Here is a 26,131-nt window from a genome sequence, read left to right as displayed (position 1 = left end):
AGCAATTAGGGAATAAAACACTGGACCGTGTGTACAGTAAGATCAAACATCCAGTTGGATCCCCCCATCTCTGTTTGTCCCTCACCCTCCTCCAAACTTGGCAACTCATGCCAAAAAAAATCTTAATCTGGAATGGTCAAAAACACTCACTTTAAAGATAGATTGAAGGGCAACAAATAAAAAATAATTATCTAGACTCACATTGCAGACATTGGTGCTTCGACTCTGTGTAGTGGCGACACCTGTATTGGAGAAACTCTTGTTGCTAGCCTTCATAGCAGCGTCTCGACGAGCTTGCTCTAAGAGCAGACGGGCTCGCTCCTTCAGCTCCTCCTGTCGGGATAAGGCTTTCTGAGAAAAGAACAACACAAAGGTATATTATATGACAAGAATTAGCTAAATAGACCAAAGTTGGTTGTTTGATGAAATACTGAGTAGACTGTAAAATGACTTGAAAAGGCTATACGGAAAATGATACTTTGTTATTCTTTGCTACCATCTCCTGGTTTGTGTGATCATTGCAGCATAAGTGAGCTAACTCACGATGCGCGTGCAAGTAATGCACTACTCTCCGGTCTACCCAAGTCCAAAATCAAGAGCCTTCAGCTAGTGCAAAATGCTGCAGCGAGGCTTTTAACTCGGACAAAAAAGTTTGATCACATTACCACGATTTTAGCTAACCTGCATTGGCTCTCTGTTAGCTGAAGGGGTGATTTTAAGGTTCTGTTGGTAGTATAGAAAATCATGCATGGAGGTGCTCTCTCATATCTTTCAGATATAATTTCCCCCTATGTTCCGGTCCGGAGCCTTCGCTCTGAAAATGCTGGTCTACTAGTGATCCCAAGAGCCAAGAAGAGATTCGCAGGTTCGAGAGCGTTCTTCATTCGGGCCCAAGTGCTGTGGAATGCTCTTCCCCCTGAGATTCGATCTGCAACCTCAGTGGAAATGTTTAAATCTTAGCTTAAAACACACTTCTATTCTATAGCATATGAATAACCTATATTTTATGTTGACAATATCTGTGTATCTGTGCCCTAAAGTAGGTTTTAGATCAGGTGATGGTGCCATAATAGTCTGTGGTTTGCAATAATCTGTGGTCTATGCAGTCCTTTGATACTCTTTGTGATTAAGGGCTATACAAATAAACAAGACTTGACTTGACTTGACATGACATGACATGTTGTAGACGCGCCCAAATAAACTTTTTACATCTTTCTAGGGGTTTGGGTTGCCGTTCGGACTCCATTTGAAGCAGGCCTTTTCTTACTTACACCACTATACTGACATAGAGATTTAAAGAAAACCTGCGGGGGCGAGCATGAGGTAGCTTACCAGCACTCCCCCCACACCTATTTTTGAAGCCTTTTGCGGTTGTTTGATGCCAACCTGGGTTTTTGAGCAAAGACAATTCAAACACAGGTCCTTACGATTGCCACACCAGTACACATACAGATGACAATGACAGGCTAATCACACTTTCTGTGTCGCTATTTAAAGTTGAACTATGTAATATATACAGTACTGAGAGGTTTGCTTGTAATTTGAATGTGTTATATTTTTAAAGAACAACATATAAGCAGGAAAATAACTATATGATAGTAAAGATAAGATTTTTATATATTGTTAGGTTGCTTACTTGTTAATGCACTATTAATGAAAGGTAAAAAAAACAATGAAATTAATGATTGAACCACTTTTTTATTTGAATGAATAATCAATAGTTCGATTGATCCAAATCGAAATACATTGCTGCTTTTACCTTTTCAGCAATGGGACTTGAAACGGTGGCCATTGTTGATTCCTGCAAAACAAATTACCAAATGTGATGGTCCTTTGCATCTGTTGAGCCATAACAGATAATATTCACTCTGCTAGAAAGCCTGCATTGATAGGGGCGGCAGTGGCTCAGGAGGTAGAGCGCTCGTCTTCGGGTTAAGAGATCGCAGTTCGAATCCCGGCTCCTCCGTGTTACATGTCGAAGTGTCCTTGGGTAAGACACTGAACCCCTAATGCCCCCAATAAGCAGGTTAGCAAGAATTAGCTAAATAGACCAAAGTTAGTTGTTTGATGAAATACTGAGTAGACTGTAAAATGACTGCACGGCCGCTATTGGGAAATGTGAAGGACAGTGTAAAGCGCTTTGGGAAGTCTTGACTTGAAAAGCGCTATATAAATGCAGATCATTTCATTTCATTTCATCAATAACAATTACAGTTGGCTACTCTTCAAATGATCATTAAGGCTAAAGCGCGTCATACAGTCTCCTTAGGTGCACCGAATGTTTGTTTGAGCCCAAAACCATAGGTACGGACTGTACATATTGTGAAATTGTTTTAAATGTAGAAATGGAATTCCTCAAAAATGTTGACACGAGAATAGATATGCTGTGAATGTATTTATTATTATCTAAAAGAGTAACTTTCTTTCAAGAGAAAACAAGGAACAGCTAGTAAAAACTGTTTTAAAAGGAATTAGCGGTGGGACAAAAAATTAATGTTTATATCGTGATTTTACTATGGGAGATTTTTAAAATCGACGTTTCTTCCAAGAAAACATTTTGTGATGTCATAAATACGTAAATATGCGGGAAGGGAAACGTAAGTGGAAAATATAAGAAGAAAGCGTGCAACGAGAATTAAGGCCATCCCCCATACATTTTGAATCCAAAGTATTTACACAGTTCCCAGGAAGACGGAGCTAGAAATGACCAAAACTGTCTGAAACTTTGTCGCAGACCTACAGTACAGGGAGTGCAAAATTATTAGGCAAGTTGTATTTTTGAGGATTAATTTTATTATTGAACAACAACCATGTTCTTAATGAACCCAAAAGTCTCATTAATATCAAAGCTGAATATTTTGGAAGTTGGAGTGGGGCTTTTTTAGTTTTAGCTATTTTAGGAGGATATCTGTGTGTGCAGGTGACTATTACTGTGCATAATTATTAGGCAACTTAACAAAAAACAAATGTATACCCATTTCAATTATTTATTTTCATCAGGGAAACCAATATAACAGCTCAACATTCACAAATATACATTTCTGACATTCAAAAACAAAACAAAAACAAATCAGTGACCAATATAGCCACCTTTCTTTGCAAGGACACTCAAAAGCCTGCCATCCATGGATTCTGTCAGTGCTTTGATCTGTTCACGATCAACATTGCGTGCAGCAGCAACCACAGCCTCCCAGACACTGTTCAGAGAGGTGTACTGTTTTCCCTCCTTGTAAATCTCACATTTGATGAGGGACCACAGGTTCTCTATGGGGTTCAGATCAGGTGAACAAGGAGGCCATGTCATTAGTTTTTTTTCTTTTAGACCCTTTCTTGCCAGCCACGATGTGGAGTACTTGGATGCGTGTGATGGAGCGTTGTCCTGCATGAAAATCATGTTTTTCTTGAAGGATGCGGACTTCTTCCTGTACCACTGCTTGAAGAAGGTGTCTTCCAGAAACTGGCAGTAGGACTGGGAGTTGAGCTTGAGTCCATCCTCAACCCGAAAAGGCCCCACAAGCTCATCTTTGATGATACCAGCCCATACCAGTACCCCACCTCCACCTTGCTGGCGTCTGAGGCGGACTGGAGCTCTCTGCCCTTTACCGATCCAGCCACGGGACCATCCATCTGGCCCATCAAGACTCACTCTCATTTCATCAGTCCATAAAACCTTAGAAAAATCTGTCTTGAGATTTTTCTTGGCCCAGTCTTGACGTTTCAGCTTGTGTGTCTTGTTCAGTGGTGGTCGTTTTTCAGCCTTTCTTACCTTGGCCATGTCTCTGAGTATTGCACACCTTGTGCTTTTGGGCACTCCAGTGATGTTGCAGCTCTGAAATATGGCAAACCTGGTGGCAAGTGGCATCTTGGCAGCTGTACGCTTGACTTTTCTCAGTTCACGGGCAGTTATTTTGCGCCTTGGTTTTTCTACACGCTTCTTGCAACCCTGTTGACTATTTTGAATGTAACGCTTGATTGTTCGATGATCACGCTTCAGAAGCTTGGCAATTTTAAGAGTGCTGCATCCCTCTGCAAGATATCTCACTATTTTTGACTTTTCAGAGCCTGTCAAGTCACTCTTCTGACCCATTTTGCCAAAGGAAAGGAAGTTGCCTAATAATTATGCACACCTGATATAGGGTGTTGATGTCATTAGACCACACCCCTTCTCATTACAGAGATGCACATCACCTGATATGCTTAATTGGTAGTAGGCTTTCGAGCCTATACAGCTTGGAGTAAGACAACATGCATAAAGAGGATGATGTGGTCAAAATACTCATTTGCCTAATAATTCTGCACTCCCTGTATATCCCACTGCGGTGACATGATGAACATGACTGCTTATCAGAAGTGTATGATTGAAGCTTGCTTTTAAGAAAGAAAATTAAATGGCAATCATCAATTACATTGAATTGCAATACTTTTAGAATCGCAATGATCGAGAATTGTGTTATAAATCGAATTGGCACCTTAGTACCGTGATACAATCGAATCCAAAGCATATTGTCCCTCCCCTAAAACCAATAGATAATAGCTAACATGGTTTGACTGGAATAAGTTATCATCAAATGAGAAAAAGACTAAAGGAGGAGGTAGAGCGCTCGTCTGTTTGAGATAAGAAAATAACATTAAATGATGATGATATTGAACGAGTCACAGTAATGTGTTGCTTTACTGTGATTGTTTTAAGTGGCATTTCCCAACAATGTTTACTTTGAAAGTCATACGAGGACCCGACTGAATATCCCCTTCCCTCGAGCAGATACACCCAGCAGTAAAATAGGGGTGTCATAGCTGTCAATGTGTGCTTCACCCCGCCTGTCCTGTGACCTTTCTGCTTGTAAACAGGAAGCATTAAACTGTGAGTGGAATGGATGGCAGCAAAATATTTACTACGTAGCTGGCTTGCTGGGAGTAGAAAAGATGAGGCGTGCTCGTAGCAAAAAGAAAAAAAAAGCCCAGCATCACCACGCTTGACTGGTCACGGCACTGACTGCCATCAAGCCAGGGGATGAGAAATGTAATGAAAAATATGATTACATGTCAAAGTAGGGGGGTTGTAGCAGGCCAGCCCTGCGGCATCTAGGAAAAGACAGGCAACGACGAATACGACGACTAATGCCAGGCAGGACAATTTCGGTACAGGGGTCATTTCGGAGAATGCCTATTACTAGAAGCTTAGCAAGGAATAAATGAACTTTCTCACAATCGGAGCTTCTTGTGACAGCACACGACTAATGTAGTTTAAATCAAAGTCAGAAATTAGGACAAGAAAAAAAATAAAAATAACGAAGGAATTTTAAAATGTAAGGCTTAAACTGGTTAGGGGCATGGGAATTTTCAAACAGAAGAGGGGTTGCTCAGAAATGTCCTTGTTTTTGAATAAGTACTGTTCTAAAACTATTAAAAATACATCTCATAAGTTGTTATGGTGGTAAATGAGAATTTTAGCTCCAACGACTGTTTTTGTAATGCAATAACCTACATAGGATGCTTCGAAGCCCATTTCCAGCAACTAGCACTCAAGTGTCCTGATAGTACATTGTGTTTGCTAATTGCACTAGAAGGGTAATGGACAATTAGAAAACTCTTGTAAAAAATTAGAGCTAAGAACATTTTAGATGGTTAGACAACCTAGAAATTGTGCCTTCCTTTGAGCTTTTCAAGTATTGGGAGCATTAAATTTGTGGGTATGATTAAACTTTCGAAATGGCCAGAAAAACAGAACTTTCATGTAAAACTCGACAGTTTAATCTTGTTTTAAGAAATGAAGTTATTTCATGCCAGAAATTGCCAAGAATCTGAAGATAGCCTACAACAGTTTGTACTACTCCCTTCAGAGAACATCACTAAGAGGCCAGTAGGTTAGTAGAAAGAGAATTGGAAGGCACCTCTGCACAACCAGGCAAGTGGGCCAGTACATTAGTCTCTAGTTTGAAAAATAGACACCTTACAAGAACTATAATAGAAGACATGTTAAAATGTACCGGCAAAACACCAGTGTCAATATCTACAGAGATGAGCTGACTCGGAGATGCTGGCTTTCAAAGCAGAGTGGGAAAGAAAAACAGACACCCGCGACTTGCCAAAAAGGGAAGAGATTAACGGGCAGGAGAAAACGGGCATTAGACAGAGGAAGATTGAAAAAAGTGTTTAGATAGATGAATTAAAGTTAGAGGTGTTTGGTTCACACAGAAGAATATTTGTGAGACCAACTGAAAAGATGCTGGAAGAGTGCCTTACGCCAGCAATCAAGCATGGTGAGGGTAATGTTATGGTTTGGGGTTACTTTGGTGCTGCCAAGAACATGAATGTTGAACATTGTATGTTAAAGGGGCTTTGTATAAGGAAGGGTAACACCAAATTTACAACCTAATGCCATAAAATGAGGACAGTGCTTGATTGTAGGGCTACAACAACTAATCGATAAAATCAGTTTTAATCGATGACTTAAAGCATTGGCAACTAATTAGAACATCGCTTCGTTGTATCACGTGATTTATAGGCCACCAAGTACGTTAAATCAATGCAAATACTATTCCGTTGTAACACTGGGTTTGTAGTACCGCTTTGGTCCTGCAGAGAGCATAAAAAATGTTATTACATTACTTACATTGTTTAAATCCTAAAAATTGAATATTGTATTATAACAAACAAGACTGGCATCAAACTTTTAACTTAGTAGTTGACTATTTTATCAGTGCTGCAGAAATACAGAGGGGAAACAATCAGAAAATAAGTAAATAAAAGAAATAAAAAGAAAAATAATAATCTACACAACGGGCTTCTTGAGCATACATCATTTTCAGGTCTAGTCATGTTTATCATACAGCAGGATTTGATCCCCCCAAAAAATGAATAAATAAATGAATATATATATATATATATATATATATATATATATATATATATATATATATATATATTCCTAAAAACATTTTGAAAAGTGAGTTTGTTTACATTTTGAATACATTTTTTTGTAGGAAAAAAATGCAACACATAAAATGGAATGTAGTTCTGTTTTTTGTTTTGGTTTGTATGGTAAATCAAAATATAATATGATCTTTGGATGGGGTGGTAGGAAAGGAGTATCTACATATTTGCAGATGTATAGCATACATTTCTAGGTATTTTTGTTTATTGTCAATTAATTGATAAACCCTTTTATTTTTCATTGTTTTATATTACAGAATATTCTGTTGTTTTGTGCACTATTTTTCTATCCGTCCAAAACTTCAATGTATGAATAAAGATGAGGGAATTAAAAGTGTCTTTGAGAAATATGATTCATCGACTTATCAAAAAATAATCAACTGATTGATCGATTATAAAATTAATCGTTAGTTGCAGCCCTACGTGATAGATCAAATTTCATCCAACAACAGGACAATGACCCAAAATACACCTCCAAATTATCCAAAAACCATTTAGGGAAAAGACAGCCAGTGTAGTCACCAAATCTCAACCCCATTTGCTGTTGTTGGAGCAGCTTTACCACATGGTATGCAAGAAGCAAATCCAAATAGAGGGAGGTGCTTCTGGAAGCAAGGGCTGACAAATGCCAAAAGTCTGCATGAAATTGCTGCAATGGAGCATTTGAAGGATATAGTTATATTTTAAAAAAATAGTCGTTGTTCCTAACCATCTTAATGTCCCGACTATACTTTCTATTTTTTTGCAACTTATTTGATAAATAAAAGTGTGAACTTTTATGGAAACCACAAAATTGTCTGGGTAACACCTTGATTAACTGTTCTGAGCTCTGGTTGGAGACTAGCTGTTAACAGTCAAACAATAAGTTGGTTGATGAGTGTGATTAGTCCCTTTATCCTATTGCTTAAAAAGAGTTGTTAAAAAGGGTACTCATATTTAAATATGACAAAATGTCTGGAGCACTCTTATTTTGTACTTGTGTGTATGCATCTATTTACCTGTTTGGTCAATGACTCTGTATGGTTGACGGGTACGCCTGAATCAGAAATAGTCTCAGATTTGGAATGACGAATGTTAGCCCTCTTTTTCTTGATGAGGTCTGCGTCCCTGTTGTACGAGAAGCCCAGCTTCACCTGAGTAGGTGAGAGGGCAGAGGGATGGCCCTCCATAGGTGTGGTGGAGCAGGTGTCTGCTTTCACAGCCTGGTTCTTTTGCTGCAGAGTTTTAGCGTCACGCTTCTCCGGTAGGTCCGAAGCATTGATGAGACTTAACCCAGACGATGTTAGGTTGGTTGTAGAAGACGATGCAGGAGCCACTGATTGACAACCAGCTGATGGCGCAACATTTTCACCTTTCACCAGAACTTTGGTGGTGTTGCATCCATTGGGTGTAGAGTCTCCGAGGGGCTGCGACTGCATGTCGTTTAGCTCTGCATAGAACTTGTCCTGGCCAATGGAGGCATTAGTATCTGTTTCAAAGTCACCCACCTTGTAGGTGCTACGACTGCTGTTGGCCTCAATCTGGACTACATTGAGCTCCTCGCCAGAGAAGTGCGCACGGATTTGGTAGAGATAGGTCATCACAGTCAGTTTGTCAGGAATGGCCAGCAGCACCATGTCTGATGGCTCCAGAAGGCGAGAGATGCCCAAGCTAGCAAATCCATCATATGCCTGGTGAACAAAAAACAAATTGGAAAACTGTTGAGTAACAGACAAACACATGTAAAAGGGGAATCCTCACAGTGTACCTTAATGGGGTAGTGTAGAACATTTTGGGAAACCCAACCCACTACTTGTCACCACCCTTTTAAGGAACCCATAACAATGCCATTTGCTTACTCCTAAACAATTAATCAGGATGATTTAAAATAGGCGTCGGCAAAAAAACAGTCAGGCCCGCCAATGGATTTAACCTGGCCCGTGAGCCAAAGCTAAGAAAATAAAGCGTATCACATCGAACAATGACCTAAAGTTTTGACATCATATGAGCTTAAAAAAAACATGTGATGGAAGGGCAAGGTACCGGCTGTCACTTGGGTCTTCCCAGGGCCTTGTTACTCACTCTTGGTTCACTTCCAATCCAATTTGAAATTCCACAAGAAAATGCCTATTTGTTTAAGGTTGTACACATTATATAGTTGTTAAAATAAAACTTTGACTGAGCTTTCATGTCCTGAATGGCTGATGTAGACGATTCCTTATAGTACAGTGGTTAGCACATTCGCCTAACACGCGAAATGTCCCCGGTTTGGGAGTGGGTGTAAACGTATGTTGGCCTGGAGAGGGATGGGCGCCACCGGGCTCTACTTGCTCAAGACACACCATAGGAAATGGTGCCCCGTTGACCATTGTAGTTGAGGGATCCAACCATTAAACCAACCATTGTTGTTAGAGAGGAGGAGGAGAAAATTGGGGAAACAATGTGATCGATATTAAATGGACTATCAAAAAATTGGTATAATGGTGTAAGATGATAATTTGTTAATATAATTGCTAGAAAAAGCGTTCAAAGTCATTTTAGGGACGAGTCTCTTATAAGCTTTTGGCTTTAACCAGTCATCCCTTTCTTCTCGTCAGATGATTTGTTCGTTGTGTGATTTGATGTTTGTTGCAACATGATTGAAAATAATATTTATCAAGATAAAAAAATTCATGCAATTGTATATTTTGAGTATTTTAAAACGATTTGGAATAAACGGTCTTTTCATAAACCAATATACAAAGAAACAACATACCGGTAGAATGGTACCTCTACTTACAAATGTCTCTACATATACATTTTTCAGGTTACAAAATACCTGAACAGGAAAATATTGCCTCTAGTTACAAAGGTGTTTCCGGATGCAATGTTAAAAATACAGTACAGCTGCCATTCACAGCTCCTAGAGTTCTACCTGGCAACCAGTGTGTATGCGTGGATTCCGGCATGCTTTCTGTGTCCCCAGTTAAACGGTAAATGCATATTTTAATTATTTCTTTTATTCTTTGTTTTTTTTTACATTATGTGCCGCTCACTTTTATTATTATTGTGCGGTAATTTAATATTAACATGGATTTATTTCATGTTTTAATGCTCTTTTTTGATTTATTAAAAAACGATACGCTTTGGTAGGGCTTGGAACAGATTAGTGCATTTACACTCAAAAGGCATCTAAATTTACACTGTTTCAGGATACAAAGCTACTTCCAGAACCAATTAAATTTGTAAGTAGAGGTACCACTGTAAATGCTTATATTTTTTTCTCATGTATTGGTAAGGTATCGGATTAATGACTATCGGTGTATACAAAAAAATAAATGCATCAATCAAACATGTTTTCCCTTCGGCCCGGCCCTTATGAAAATCTTTTTAAACCAATGCAGCCTGTGACTCAAAAAGTTTTCCTACCCCTGATTTAGGATAGAAAAAACGATAGACAAAACAAAACTGCTTGGTGCCAAGTGCAAAGGGAATTCAGCATACAGGTTCAACGTTGTATTTGATGCCCACGCTATAGTTCTGCATGAGACACCTGTTTGGAGGACTGCTGACAGGTCACATCAGTGATTGAGTGTTGTTCCAGATAAGAGACTGAGATACCTTGAGACAGAGCGTTTAATCCCACTCTTTGACTGTGTGTGTTGGTTTGTATCTATATGAAAGGAAAGGTTTATGTGCAAGGTGTGTGTGTTTATCAATCCACCAAATCAGCCTCCCCATGCTCACCGGCACGCGTGTAATTGGTCTGATTAGAGTGTGATTAGAAAATACAAGTTTGATTATAAAGTGCAACACACACACACACACACACACACACAGGCGCGCGCACAGGGGTGCCGACCACCCGCCGCCACATTAGACACAGAAAGACAAGATGAAAACCTTTATCACAGAAAATGACAAGTAAATAGATTAGAAAAACACATACACTTCCACAACCACAGACCATCCCCATACCAGCACAGCCACACACGTCTCTGAGCTTGTATCTGTACTGCTTGATAGTGTTGCTCTCATTCCAGCATAAGACCTTTGTCTTGTTGCCTCAATGAACAAAGAATGTATATGTCTGCATCTCACCAAAAAACATACTTCCTCCAACTCTACAGCCACACAGTAAACTGAATGGGAGGGTCAAACAGAGTTGCTGGACACAACCGAATGTTTGATCTTACATTACATATAGTCCAGCGTTTTTCCGAATTGCTCAGTCCACAATTGAATGGATTTGGGAGTACAGTCCATAAACATGCCCGATTAAAGTCGCCGTCGACGATAAAGCTCCGTTGGGGTGTGCAAGCTGCTGTTTAGCAGCGGGCAGGAGATTTAGCGCTATGCTAACGTTAGCATCCGGTGAAACTGTTAGCGGTGGAAAGTATACAGCAAACACAAAGACCACAGTTAACTCTCCCGGTACATAGCTAGAAACTCCATATCGAGTGAGCAGGGTGTGTCAATGGTTCCGCTATTATTGTAGCGCGTAGTCTCCAACCCCTGTTTTTACCGGAGTCTTCGTCTCGTTCGAGACGGTGATGTAATGCCATAGGTAAGGTATTTTATTGTAAATGAAAACCTGGTTGCATTGGAACCCGCGGTCTAAACAAATCGTTTTGGTTTGTTTTTTCATTTAAAATCGGACTTCCCTGCCGATACTGTTCGTAAAGTAAGACACACTTTAAAGCCATTATGTTTTTTTGGGCATTGGGATCCAACTACAGAGGAATACAGTGGGACCTCGCTACTTCGCGGTTCGACGTTCGCGGCTTCAGAGCTTCGCTGTCTGTTTTTTTTTTTTTTCTAAGGGACGTCGCTGCTTCGCAGATTTTAACTTTTTGCGGGTTTTTTTCGGCGGAACGTCAGCGGACGCGGGATAAGGCGGCGGTTGTCACTCCCGAGCCGCGCGACGGAGCGAGTTCGGCGGACAAGCGGTGCAGATAATGAGATGAGATTTTTTTTGAAGGGGCGTCGCTACTTCGCAGATTTTCACTTTTAGCGTGTGGTTTTGGTCCCCATTAACCGGGTCTATTAAATTATAATCTTAAAAAAAATAAAATAAAATTTGAAAAAAATATACATATTTTTTTTTCCTTTTGAAGGGTCGTCGCTACTTTGCAGATTTTCACTTTTTGCGCGTGGTTTTGTTCCCCATTAACCGGGTCTAAATTTTTTTTTTTTTTTGAAAGTGCGCCGCTACTTCGCGGATTTTCACTTATCGCGGGTGGTTTTGGTCCCCATTAACCGCGATAACCGTGGTCTTACTGTACCTCCACTTTGTGATGCGTTACTGAATAGGTGTTCGACAAATCTAGTTCCTTTTATTTCCACTATTATTATTATTAATAATAGTAATATTATGAGAAACGTTCTGAAGCGCTTTAAATCCATGTGCTGACATATTTATGTCACAGAAGGTTACCCTAGAAGTCACAAGTCTATATCTCAAACAAGGTCAATATTAGCAGGGGAGTCAGATTTTGGCAGGTAAAAAGCCGGCCAAACACCCCCTGGTGCGCCTTATTTAGTAAAAAGGATATCACAAAATACTTTTTTGGGGTGTTGTGCCGTATAATCCAGTGCACCTTATAGTGTGGAAAATTGAGTACTCATTACGGTGGAAAAAAGTGTCTTATGTGTAAACGTAAATCTGTCACTATGTGACAAGTATTCATACAAAGGATAAGGTCTATTAGCAAGTATCAACCCTAGGGTGGAGCTTATTTTCAAAGTTGCAAAAAGTCACTGTCTTACCCCCTAACTGTGTTCCAGTACACAAAAGACTAATTGCTGTGCGGTTTGGTCTAAATAAAATAAATTTTAGAGGTAGCTCAATTGCTAAGAAGTTTGGCGTTTTCTATCATTTTTCTTAAATGGGAGTTCTAGAGATGCTGGGATAAGCCACATATGTGTAAGTTTATATCTCAAACAATTATTACCCACAAGTCATTGCTCAGCAAATCAGTCTAATTCAACTAGTGTAATTTCCCTTGACCTACTTTTGAAGACAAGGCCAGCAGACCTTCTTTATCCTCCAAGAAGTGATTGACATTCAAAGATCAGCATCAGGCAGTACATTGTTTCAACTAAATCAAAGAACGAAGTGTATCTGCTTGGCACTTGTGTGTCTGATCTCACTGGAAGCAAGCTACCATCAGTTCACATTGCTTTTGGTTTCTTTCTTTATCAACACTTGCAATTGCACACGCCCATCAGAGCATCTTTCGCAGTGACAGTGAAAGAAATATCATAATTTTGGAATAGAGCAAGAATTCCAATTCGAGATCCAGAAAATTGTCAGACTAAACTTGAAAACCATTTTCAAGCATGGCGTTCTCTGAAAAAGGACGACAGACAGCAACACAAAAAGCCCTGGAAAGTGAATTCAAAAAAGAACTTGATGACTTGTTTGACATTGCTCATACTAATGCTCTCAACATTATGACAATTCCAGAAGACAAAGAGTTTTTGTTGGCTTAAAGAGCAAAGGGAAGAAAGGGGTCAATGACAGGTGTTGCCAAAAAATTAGCAGAGAAAGAAAAAAAGACTTGAAGAAAATCAAGGAAAGACCTTGAAACGACGCCCAGAATCTAAAGCTGAACAAAGAATTGCGAATGAGTCAATTCAATTATCATGTAGCAGTAGTCGTTCGGAAGATGATAAACCAAGAACAAGTCATGACATATCAGGTGTTGGTATCTCAAATAGTAAAAGAGGCATGAAAAACATAACTCCTGAGTTAGCTGCTGCTTTAGATCGCACCAAGATGTCTGTAATTGATTCAGGAATAATGTGGTCATATCACAAAAGATGAAACGGATCTGCAGCATCTGCTGCAAATTGCTGAAAAACACGGCAAAACTTTTCCTGACAGCCGTAAAGAGACTCTAATAAAGGACTGAGTTTTTTTTCTTGTCTGTATTATGTACCTAAGCCATCATTATTTTGAGTGTGCAACCGGCTTAATGGGCGCTAATCCAAATTTATACAGTGATTGAGCTACCTCTAAATATCAACTTACATGACTGAAACTTCTGCTGTGTAGTTTTTGGTGGAAGTGGAACATTTTTGTGGGGTAAGATAAAAGAATACATGAAATTAAAAAAATATTGGGTCACATAAGCTCCACCCTAATCAACCCATTGTGAATTTCTGCATTTGGCACATTGTTAAAGAGAGCAAGCAAATGGCACTAAACAGTTAAAAGATTGCAAGAAACATTGTATACATGTAACAATATGAACTATAGAGATAATTCAGTAATTATTTGCATGTCCCTGACATCTGTTTAATGGAGGCTTTTTGTCTCAACAGGATAACATACACAGCAACTAATTGAGACACAGGTTTAGTTAGCGGGTCAATTGCTATTTGAGTACATAAAGTATGCGAACGTGCCTGACAGTTGAGTGGCCGGTATAGTCCAGTAATCCTTGAGCCTGATTCGATGACAGAAATGACCCCCTGGCATTAAAGGACACACAGGAAGCTCAGTGATGTGACCCTTGGACAAAACCGCCTCTCCCACAAGATCCAATGTCAGAGCAATCATTGGCCAAAAATAAATGCTGCTAGGGAGGGTTTCACATTTGTAAACGTAAGTCATCAAGAGGCCTTCACTCCAATTGAGAATTATTCTGCTAATATTACACAGTTGTGTAAAGGAAAAGGCCCAAAGGAAAGTCAGGGGGCTATTTAAGAGACTTGCTGAAGTACATTTTGGTTACTGTTTTTTTACGACAATAGGGTGCATATAAAAGTTTTTTTTTTTTTTTTAAATGTGCAGCAAACCTTTCATGCCGTGTGCCCTGTGTGTGTTGAAAGGAGGACGTAACGGACAACACCATGAAAATGTTATTGGGTGAAGTATGGGCTTGTATATAAATAAGAGGGCATGAGCAGAACATTGTTGTTTTAAAGACCCTGAAAATGGCAAAAAGACATACTTAATTGACGGCCATCAAATACGCGGAGAAACATGAAAACCATGCAGACTCGAGGGAATTGAAGGAAATTTGAAAGTGGCACTCCACTCCAAAAAGGTTGCTGACCCCTGCTCTATAGTAAACATTACTAGTTACCAGGAAAACTAACTATTTTCATTACTTTAAAAACAAGTTGTATTTCAAAGAATTTGAATTGTTTTTATCAGTATTCACAGAACCTCCGGGGGGAGATTGTTAGATCACAAATGTTTCCTGCTGCGTGACAAGACGTTACTCATTCATCAAGGTAACCTGTGCACAAAAATGATAATATGTTGGCTGGTTTCTGGGTAGCTGTCAAGCTTATTACTCAGTTCTTAGGGAAATATCTCAAATTAGGCACATCAATAAAGAATCCTGTGTTTCTCTAAGAAATGACAACGTTACCATCTTTACTCAACCGCCTTTTTCCCCACACGATTTATACTGTTTTAATTACAAATGCAAGTTTCTCTTGTGAACAGTTTTTTTTTCTTAAATATTTCATCTGATCCAATTTTCCTTGCCATTTAAATAAACAGTTGTTGGAATCAAACACGTGTATTATTTATGTGTGTGTCTCTACTATTTTTCTTCTGGACTCATTAATCATTATCAATAATCAATGAACTAAAAAATCTATGAAAGCTAAAGCTAAAATTGAAATATCTTAGAAGTATTTATTTTTTAATAATAAATGCTAGAGACAATATGATGCCATGTCAAATTAATTGTGGGAAACCATTAGCACTAGGTTTAGGTTCTTCAGGAGGCGTGTGGCTGAGCACATGTAGCCTCAGCAGCCAACCTCCACCGGGTAAATTGTCACTTTCCATCCAGCTTCCTGGCACTCAGCACTGAGTACTTAGCTTTCTTGCGCTTTTAGGCAGCCTCCATTTCCGCTTCTGATGTCACTGTGAATTCGATGAGGTGCACCATTTTTGCCTTGGTTGACCACACCATGTCAGGGCAGAGAGATATTATTGTGATCTCTGTTGGAAACCAGAGCTGCCTTTGAGTTTGACTCTCATGTTCCACTTCTGATCGGGGGAGAAAGGCCTTGATGTTTCTCTCAACCTGGCGCTTTTCTGTTCCCCTCTTCCTTGAAAAAGCTGGTGTGGTTCCCTGCTGGTAAAGTCTTGCGACCCCTTCTGCGCTCCTCCAGCACCTCAGCCAGTTTCCCCAGGACTTGATCGTGTCGCCATCTATAGCGGCCCTGGGAAAGTGCGATCTTGCATCTGACAAGATGTGCTGTAGGCTTGCATTGTTGGTAATGCAGAATGCACAGAATTTCCACAGGTCAGCCGAGCTGATTTTCCGGTTGACAACTCCCTCCTAAGTTGTCCAGCTTCCTTGTTGGCTCTGGGACACTGCCTCTATGTTTTAGAACTTCCTCTTCCTTGACACCTCTGCCACCATCATCTCCTTCCTATCCCTGCGGTTAGCTTTGGATCAAAACCGTGGCACACCTCCCTACCCCAGGTCCGCTATTCCTGCCTAGACTCTCTCTGCCCACGATCTCTTTGTACTTGAGCCTGCTCACAGCTTTATCAACCTCAGCTTGGACACTCCACATTCTGCCAGGGGTAATCTTGGCGTTGGCATCCCTCACTGACTGGTCAGCTGATGTTTTTAGCTCAAGGACAAGCCTGGTATTTACCTGCATGTAACCCAGCCTAGGGCACTGCAATGGCAGCCGCAGTGCATTCTTTCCAAAGAGGCAATATAAAGTGAGTTGAAGAAATGTAATCTAACTTGACTTGTCCGTTGGGGGGATGGGAATTACGACTATTTATAGAGAACCGGCTTTTTCAGCTTACTTAAAAAAAAAAGTCGGCTCTTTTGGCCCCCAAATGTCTCTTCAGGTCATAGTTTTTGTTTAATCCTTGTATAATTTATTATGTATTATCATAGATGAAATAAAAAGGGAAAAACAACAAAGCAAAATCAACACAGTTAACATAAATTATAGTACTTATAAATCTACAAAGAAAAAGATATAATGCAAATTCGTAGAAGACAACACAGAATCTCTGGAAAAAAAGTATTTTGACCAATCATAGAGCAAAAAAGTGTCTCGAAGGGAACCGGGTCTTAATTGGTAGGTAGCTGGCTCCCACTTCAAAGAACCGACTCATAGAGCCGTTTCGTTAGCGAACGCCAAGAGTTGGTTGCCGCAGAGTTCACCAATTCGCCTTTTCTTTCGGCGCATGGTAAATAATATATTCCTAATCGCTATTTAACCAAATGGTATTTTGAACGCTGACGTGATCCAAAAAACGTGACGCAACAAACCCGGAGAAAAGCAAACAACTCCGCTGCTAAAAACCGCCAAGTGTGCGGGGGCACGCCGCCATTGGCGTTCTGCAGCCAAAGTGACACAGCCTTTGCTCGTCAGTAACGATAACGGTGTTGTAACGGCAGGAAAAGTAATGAGTTAGATTGCCCCGTTACAAAAAAACGTTGCTATTTATAACGCCATTTGTCCCAACACTGCTCACCACGTTACACAAACTCAAGCGGGAACTATGAATAAATATTACTTTTGCCTTATTTATCATACTTGTTTAAAAATAAATAAATACAAATGAGAGGAGCTTGGCCATCTCAGTAAAATCTTACATAAACAAATTTTTCTCACACTGCCTTTGATCAATCTGTATGTGTGTTTATAGGTAATGAATAAACCTTGCAGATCATATAAACCCAGATTCTCAGTTTACTTGCAGTTATAACATCTTTGTAAGCGGTTTTTCCTTTCCGCCCTATTTTGCCACTACTGACGCTTAGGTGAACAATGGCCAAGGAACATCTAAACTCATGAAAGTGTAAAGAGAGAACAGAGAGACTAGTTGGTCTGATTGATGAGGGTGTGAAGAGAGTGTAAAAGAAAGAAAATGAGAGTGTGAAAAGAAAGAAAATGAGTATGGGGGACCTGTTGCCCTGATTAGGTTTCTAACGCGCATTGAACGCAGCAAAGTGTGCTGCTATTGTTCCCATTGGCGCTGAAAGGCAGCGACATCTTTGAAAAAGGCTAGAGGAGAGACAGCAAGTGATGGGAAATTGAAAATGTCGGAGGTGCACAAGGACAAAAAGGGTTTTGTTTCAGCTTTTGACAAACACCTTGATCTTTTTGACCTCTGTGCCATGCTTTATTCTTTTTAGAGCTTCTCTAATATCAGGCACGAAGGACCTCTTGTAGAAAATAAACTACTTCATTTTTAAATTCTATAACCCCTTGCACTCACTGTCCATTCAAAACGTTTTGCTAACTCATTACATCACCACACATCTTAGTAAGACAGGCAATATAAACTATGTAAATTTCCAAGTTCTGTATACAGACGCTCCCCTACTCACAACCATTTAACTTACAAAAACGGTGGATATGAACATTTTTATTGGGGATGTAAGTTAGATATTGTATTGTGTGCACCTTTTTCCGAATACAGGACATTACTGTAGTGCTTCTTCCGGACGCTACCGGCGTGTGGTGGCGCTGGTATAGGTCACCCAGCATCCAACCCGAAGAAGAAATCCGCTTTCTCTTCCTAGTTCGTGTGTAAACATACTGTACTGAATCTTTGACATTTTTATTGTTCAGTATCTCGTGCATCCATTCAATATGGTAGGTGTAAAGCCATTTCTTTCTAAATTAAAGTGGAATAAGAAATGTTAATGCGGCTGAGAAAATGGTTGGATCACTTTTTTTTTAGTCCACTCTCTACCACGGAGGAGGACCTCCTGAAGCCTATCTTCCAAAAGTAACTTAAACTTAACTTTATTTATCTTTATAAAGCATATTAGTTTATGAAATGTTTATTTTTTTAATTGCAAAACAATACAAGTTACTTATACAAGCCTTAAACATACTTATACAAACCTTGAACATACAAAATATAGCACTGAGGCGACTTATGAACAAATTCAACTTACTAACGATTGTCCGGAACCCATCTCATTTGTAAATAGGGCAGCTTCTGTACAGTGTACCACAACCTTAATAATATTCATAATCGAGGTATGCACCAAATCACAGTCGTAGTAGCAGAGGCACCTGACCCTGAAACAATTGTTTAAAGAAATATCATCAAATAAAATCCATCACATACTGTTTTACTTTGCATCTGAAACCTTTGCACCTGCAAAGTGAGGATGTACATTTGAGGCATCATTTCATGTCAGTGTCTTGAAAAAGTGTAAAACTAAGAGGACAAGCAGATTAATCTTATTATTTAAAAGATGCACAGGAAGTATACATAAACATAATTGACAAGTAACTTCCAATAACAAACCAGGCCAAACTTATCCACTAAATATACAAAACTTGTCTTTCAACTGCATCATGCAGGGTTCGTACACCATTTTCATTGGCCAAATTCAAGCACTTTTTAAGGACCTTTTACACAAATTTTCCAAATTTTCCAGTGGCGTTATAAGGATAAATCCAGTGTGCATCAATCTATAGCCCTGTTGTTTGAAGTCAATGAGTGCTGCATTTTGGGGGGAAACCGAAAATCTGATAAATTATAAACCAAATATTTAACCAAGCAGCTATAATTCAATGAATGGGACATAAAACATTAAAATCAAACTGAGTTATGTGCCCCATTTCATTTGTGTTTTTTTGTCATTTCTGTTCGGACTATGCCTTTTAAAATGCTTTTGTTCTTTTTCATACTGACAGCACCCAGCGATGTCAAACTGTAGAGAAAGGAAGGTTAATTCATTCTAAAGTTTAATTTATGTGTGAACTAAGCTGCTGTAAAAATGAACTAGTCCTCTGAGCCACTAGTTATATCAGCTTGGCTATGTCACACTTGTTCACAGAAAGGATTCTATATTTGTTGGGTAAAAATGAGAGCAATATGTAAGGCCCATTTTCAGTTGCGAAATGTTCTTTCCATAATAAATGTTCATAATTGATACGGAATCCTTGCCCAAATGCACATTTAATCATTTCTGATTAGGTGAAGTGAGTGTAGCAAACGTTTTGCAAAAGATTCATAAACTTGGTTATCTTTTTGCATACTTTTGGATTCCTGTGTGTGGATTTATTCCACGTTTTTGTAATTGTTCATATTTTTCATTTTCTAGCCACCGTTCATTAAATGGCACCCTTCCGGCATCTTGGTCTTTTTACCCGTCGTCTTGGGTGAGACGCGTAAGAGGCTATGACGCTTCAAATGATAACAATATACACACTATGCCAGCTGCCGTTAATCACAAGGGAAGAAGAAAAGCAAAGGCAAAGTAAAACTAACAGAGAGCAGTATCGCCGTAATCTTTAAGCAGCCTTGCTTAACTTGTATTCACTTAATGTGCGGTCTATCGCACCAGACTGCCGAGAAACACGGCTAGCACATCACCCAAATTCAAGCACTTTTCAAAGATTGAAAACACAACATTAAAATCCAAGCATTTCAATGATTTCAAGCACCTGTGCAAAACCTGGTTATGTCATCCTACTTTTTGGAATTTACTGCACTACTGCTCTTTTTACCGGAAGGCTGAAGCTAAAGTTGTGTGACATTAAGATAATTTCAAAAAGACCAAAAGTGGACAAAATTAAGTTGTCCATTTTGTGGACGTTCCTCAACAATACGTATGGTAACATGTTATGAAGGATTTTCCATATGACAATGAAGGCAAAAATGACTACTATCCGCAATTGCTTCTTTTCCATTACCCTACCAACAATGATGTGGGACTAAATGTCAGCATCGCTCTCCTCAGGCTGCTGTGCTTGCACCGTACCCCTTCAGTGACTGACAGCTATCTATCATTGTCAATCATCAACACTGCTTGCTTCCCACCTCCCCTTCCCTCACCAGGCTTGGTACCATGCTATCAGATGGCGCACCAAATGACTTCTACTTGGCCTGGTCGCCTTCTCTCCACACACTCAAGAAGATCCAATAAATAGAAAGCACCTACAAAAACAGACATGACAATCACTGAGGCATATGCATAGATAACCTATAATTTCTTCTTGTGTGTGTGTGTGTATATATATATATATATATATATATATATATATATATATATATATATATATACTTCTCTGTTCCCCACAGCTGACTAACTAGCCCCAAATATTGATTGTCCTTATCTGTCATATTTCAGCACAGTCCGAGCTCATTGCAATCATTGCACACAAATGGATGCTGAAAGGAAGAGGGTGAGGGAGGCAGCGTCTATCAACGAGTTTTGAAAAGGAACAGATAGGTGGCCTTGCAGTCAATACACCCCCACCCAATAATAACAACACATTGGCCATGTCTTTGGCTACTGTGAACATTTCATTACATTCCTTTGTCTCCTTTGTTCCTATTTCTTACCTTTTCCGAATAAAACCGATCATTTCTACACCAAATTGACTCAGATTATGCAGATCTGCCATGAAACAGATCAAATTCATCTAGGGAAGCAAAAATGTCTGGTTTTATAGTTGGAATTATGTTTTGATTTGTGCGATGTATTGTTTAAGGGACTGATTAAACATTGACAAGAATACTCCTCCTTGATCTGCTACCTTATCGTGGTGGAGGAGTTTGTGTGTCCCAATGATCCTAGGAGCTATGTTGTCGGGGGCTTTAAGCCCCTGGTAGGGTCACCCATGGCAAACAGGTCCTAGGTGAGTGGCCAGACAAAACGCAGATCAGAAGACCCCTAATGATGAGAGAAAACTTTGGTCCTCGATTTCCCTCGCCCGGACGCGGGTTACCGGGGCCCCCTTCTGGAGCCAGGCCTGGAGGTGGGGTCCGCTGGCGAGCGCCTGGTGGCCGGACCCTTACCCACGGGGGCCGGCCGGGCACAGCCCGAAGGGACGACGTGGGACCCTCTTCCCATGGGCTCACCACCTGTAGGAGGGGCCAAAGGGGTCGGGTGCGCAGAGAGCTGGGTAGCAGCCAAGGGAGGGGTCCTTGGCGCGACGATCCCCGGCTACAGAAACTGGCTTTTGGGACATGGAACGTTACCTCTCTGGCAGGGAAGGAGCCCGAGTTGGTGCGTGAGGTTGAGAAATTCCGACTAGATATAGTCGGACTCACCTCTACGCACGGCTTGGGCTCTGGTACCAGTCCTCTCGAGAGGGGTTGGACTCTCTTCCACTCTGGAGTTGCCCGTGGTGAGAGGCGCAGAGCCGGTGTGGGCATATTAATTGCTCCACGGCTCGGCGCCTGTACGTTGGGGTTCACCCCGGTAGACGAGAGGGTAGCCTCCCTCCGCCTTCGGGTGGGGGGACGGGTCCTGACTGTTGTTTGTGCTTATGCACCAAATAGCAGTTCGGAGTACCCAACCTTCTTGGGGTCCTTAGAGGGTGTGCTTGAGAGCGCGCCCCCTGGGGACTCCCTCGTACTGCTGGGAGACTTCAACGCTCACGTGGGCAATGACAGTGAGACCTGGAAGGGCGTGATTGGGAAGAACGGCCCCCCTGACCTGAACCCGAGTGGTGTTTCGTTATTGGACTTCTGTGCTCGTCATGGTCTGTCCATAATGAACACCATTTTCAGACATAAGGGTGTCCATATGTGCACTTGGCACCAGGACACCCTAGGCCGTAGTTCGATGATCGACTTTGTCATTGTTTCGTCGGACCTGCGGCCGCATGTTCTGGACACTCGGGTGAAGAGAGGGGCGGAGCTGTCAACTGATCACCACCTGGTGGTGAGTTGGCTTCGATGGTGGGGGAAGATGCCGGCCCGACCCGGCAGACCCAAGCGTGTTGTGAGGGTCTGTTGGGAACGGCTGGCAGAATCTCCTGTCAGAAGAAGTTTCAATTCACACCTCCGGCAGAACTTCGCCCATGTCCCGAGGGAGGCGGGGGACATTGAGTCCGAGTGGACCATGTTCCGCGCCTCCATTGTCGAGGCGGCTGATCGGAGCTGTGGCCGCAAGGTAGTCGGTGCCTGCCGCGGTGGCAACCCTCAGACCCGTTGGTGGTCACCGGCGGTGAGGGATGCCGTCAAGCTGAAGAAGGAGTCTTATCGGGCCTTCCTGGCCTGTGGGACTCTGGAAGCAGCTGGCAGGTATCGGCTGGCCAAGCGGAATGCGGCTTTGGCGGTTGCCGAGGCAAAAACTCGGGCATGGGAGGAGTTTGGCGAGGCCATGGAAGCCGACTTCCGAACGGCTTCGAGGAAATTCTGGTCCACCATCCGACGTCTTAGGGGGAGGAAGCGGTGTGCCATCGACACTGTGTATAGTGCCGATGGGGCGCTGCTGACCTCGACCCGGGACGTTGTGAATCGGTGGGCGGAGTACTTCGAAGACCTCCTCAATTCCACCGGCACGTCTTCCTCTGGGGAAGCAGAGCCTGAGGACTCTGGGTTGGGCTCTCGTATCACTGGGGTTGAAGTCACCGAGGTTGTCAAAAAACTCCTCGGTGGCAGGGCCCCGGGGGTCGATGAGATCCGCCCAGACTTCATTAAGGCTCTGGATGTTGTGGGCGTGTCATGGTTGACGCGCCTCTGCAACATCGCGTGGACATCGGGGACAGTGCCTCTGGACTGGCAGACTGGGGTGGTGGTTCCCGTCTTTAAGAAGGGGGACCGGAGAGTGTGTTCCAACTACAGGGGAATCACACTTCTCAGCCTCCCTGGTAAGGTCTATTCAGGGGTACTGGAGAGGAGGGTCCGCCAGGAAGTCGAATCTCGGATTCAGGAGGAACAGTGTGGTTTTCGTCCTGGCCGTGGAACACTGGACCAGCTCTATACACTCTTCAGGGTCTTTGAGGGTGCATGGGAATTTGCCTGTCCGGTCTACATGTGTTTTGTGGACTTGGAGAAGGCATTCGACCGTGTTCCTCGGGAGGCCCTGTGGGGGGTGCTTCAGGAGTATGGGGTACCGCACAGTCTTATCCGGGCTGTGCGGTCCCTGTATGCCCGGTGCCAGAGTCTGGTCCGCATTGCCGGCAATAAGTCGGATTCGTTCCCGGTGAGGGTTGGGCTCCGCCAGGGCTGCCCTTTGTCACCGATTCTGTTCATAACTTTTATGGACAGAATTTCTAGGCGCAGCCTTGGCGGGGATGGAGTCCGGTTTGGGGGCCTCAGCATTGCGTCACTGCTTTTTGCAGATGACGTGGTGCTGTTGGCTTCCTCAGCCCGTGATCTTCAGCTCTCGCTGGAACGATTCGCAACCGAGTGTGAAGCGGCCGGGATGGGGATCAGCACCTCCAAGTCCGAGGCCATGGTTCTCAGTCGGAAAAGGGTGGTATGCTCCCTCCGTGTCGGGGAGGAGGTCTTGCCCCAAGTGGAGGAGTTCAAGTATCTTGGGGTCTTGTTCACGAGTGAGGGTAGGATGGAACGGGAGATCGACAGACGGGTCGGTGCAGCGTCTGCCGTCATTCGGACCCTGTACCGGTCTGTCGTGGTGAAGAGGGAGCTGAGCCGAAAGGCAAAGCTCTCGATCTACCAGTCCATCTACGTTCCTACCCTCACCTATGGTCATGAACTTTGGGTCATGACCGAAAGAACTCGATCCCGGATACAAGCGGCCGAAATGAGTTTCCTCCGCAGGGTGGCTGGGTTCTCCCTTAGAGATAGGGTGAGAAGCTCAGTCATCCGGGAGGGACTCGGAGTAGAGCCACTGCTCCTCCGCGTTGAGAGGAGCCAGTTGAGGTGGCTCGGGCATCTAATAAGGATGCCTCCTGGACGCCTCCCTCGGGAGGTGTTCCGGGCATGTCCCACCGGCAGGAGGCCCCGGGGGCGGCCCAGGACACGTTGGAGAGACTATGTCTCTCGGCTGGCTTGGGAACGCCTCGGGGTCCCGTCGGATGAGCTGGAGGAAGTGGCTGGGGATAGGGACGTCTGGGCTTCCCTTTTAACGCTGCTGCCCCCGCGACCCGACCTCGGATAAGCGGAAGACAATGGATGGATGGATGGAAGAATACTACTTTAAGGTGGGGTGCGTCGTTTGTAGTAGTGTGCCATAAAGTATAAATACGCTTTCAGAAGCTTTGTTCTTGAGGGCCAAAACGTAAGAATAATCTTTAGTATAAAAGGCACCATTAGATCGCAGGAGCGGCTTTGATTAGATCTTTGTCCCAACTACTTAGCTTAATTTTTTCCAGGTAATTGAATGCGTGTAGGCGACTCCATATGGCGAGTAGGCGTACTGAAGCAGTGCTGCGAGAGTCGTAAGTTATGGACCAATAGAAACAGGCAGTTAACTCTTTAACTGAGCTTATCCCTTTCAATATAGATGACTAAATCACATCGTCAACGTCCCGTCAGAGAAGGATGACATTCCGTTCACGTCCCCAAGAACCCAGTAACCCAAGGGAACGCATATGTGATAGTGACGAAAGTGTATACATCATTCATGCATAGTTCATGCTGTAAAAAGCAAGATGTGTTTATGGCTATTTAGGGTTATCGAGAAGCACTAGGAGGTCAGGAATGGGTCAACTAGTTTTTCATTAATTCATATCAGAAAAATTTGCTCTTAACACAAGCAATTCAAGCTAAGTTCCCGGAACGAATTAAGCTCGCGTAAAAAGGTACCAGTGTATCAGGGAAAAAAAACATGTTGTTAAGTTCGCTCTCCATAGCGCTCATGAGCCCACTAAACAACTGCCGGCCTATAATGTCGATGTCCTCTTGCGTGAATCAATGTGATGACGTATTTTCTAGAGGCAACTGATCACTGGCACGGTTTGTTAGAGCGGTGCAAGAGCAAGCCAGAGGTGGACAGGGAAGGGAACGAAAGTCAGCCTTTAGCATAGTACGGAAAGATGGGCCCAAGTGTGAGTCCACCCAAAAAGGAAATCCATAGGTCAACTCCCTTATTGAGATGAGAGGAAAGGATAGTTCCTCTCATCAGTATCTTTTTTTTCAAGTAAACAGGAAATAAAGGCTCGTATAATATGGCCACTTGGGTGACATCAAAGCACTTGGACACAGTGGCGCAACAGCATCAGCGGCAGGACAAGGAACGCAACCTCCACGTGGTGTCCTGTGGACGGCCTCATGGCCGACGAATGCGTCTCCCACCCGCTACACGAACGCTTCGGTACAAGTTACCCAAAGCTGACCTCATCCGCTTTCGGAGCGGCCAATTCGCGGAACTCGTAACACAACCGAAGCGTTCCATGTCGTTCCTAAAGATCATCTTTAGACAACTTGAAGCGATCTAACAACAACAACAGCATCAGCGGTTCGGCTGGTCCCCGGCTATCGCTTTTAACGCCATATTCCTGTGTTACTTATATCTAACAATTTTCTTTGGGGCTACTCAAGGAGGTAACTGCATCAGGGAGAAGG

At 42.3% G+C, this 26,131-nt stretch overlaps 1 protein-coding gene across 5 annotated transcripts in view; it reads right to left on the bottom strand.

The window, feature by feature from the left end:
- ehbp1 (EH domain binding protein 1) overlaps positions 1-26,131 on the bottom strand; it is a 278,859-nt gene that overhangs the window by 118,717 nt on the left and 134,011 nt on the right. For 4 of the 5 annotated variants that reach the window (XM_088351022.1, XM_088351026.1, XM_088351025.1 and 1 more), the window contains 3 exons: positions 7,932-8,603; positions 1,760-1,801; positions 202-351 (listed from right to left, as the gene is read on the bottom strand). In XM_088351022.1, coding sequence (XP_088207148.1) covers positions 202-351; positions 1,760-1,801; positions 7,932-8,603 — 864 coding nt within the window. The remainder of the gene's footprint in view (positions 1-201; positions 352-1,759; positions 1,802-7,931; positions 8,604-26,131) is intronic. The other variant, XM_088351024.1, reaches the window with a different exon arrangement.

This window comes from Urocampus carinirostris, chromosome 13 (genome assembly GCF_059441175.1).
Source record: "Urocampus carinirostris isolate Australia breed hairy pipefish chromosome 13, RoL_Ucar_1.0, whole genome shotgun sequence".
Classification (NCBI taxonomy): Eukaryota; Metazoa; Chordata; class Actinopteri; order Syngnathiformes; family Syngnathidae; genus Urocampus; species Urocampus carinirostris.
Note: the sequence above shows the minus strand (reverse complement) of the source record. Positions and strands in the feature narration are given on the sequence as shown.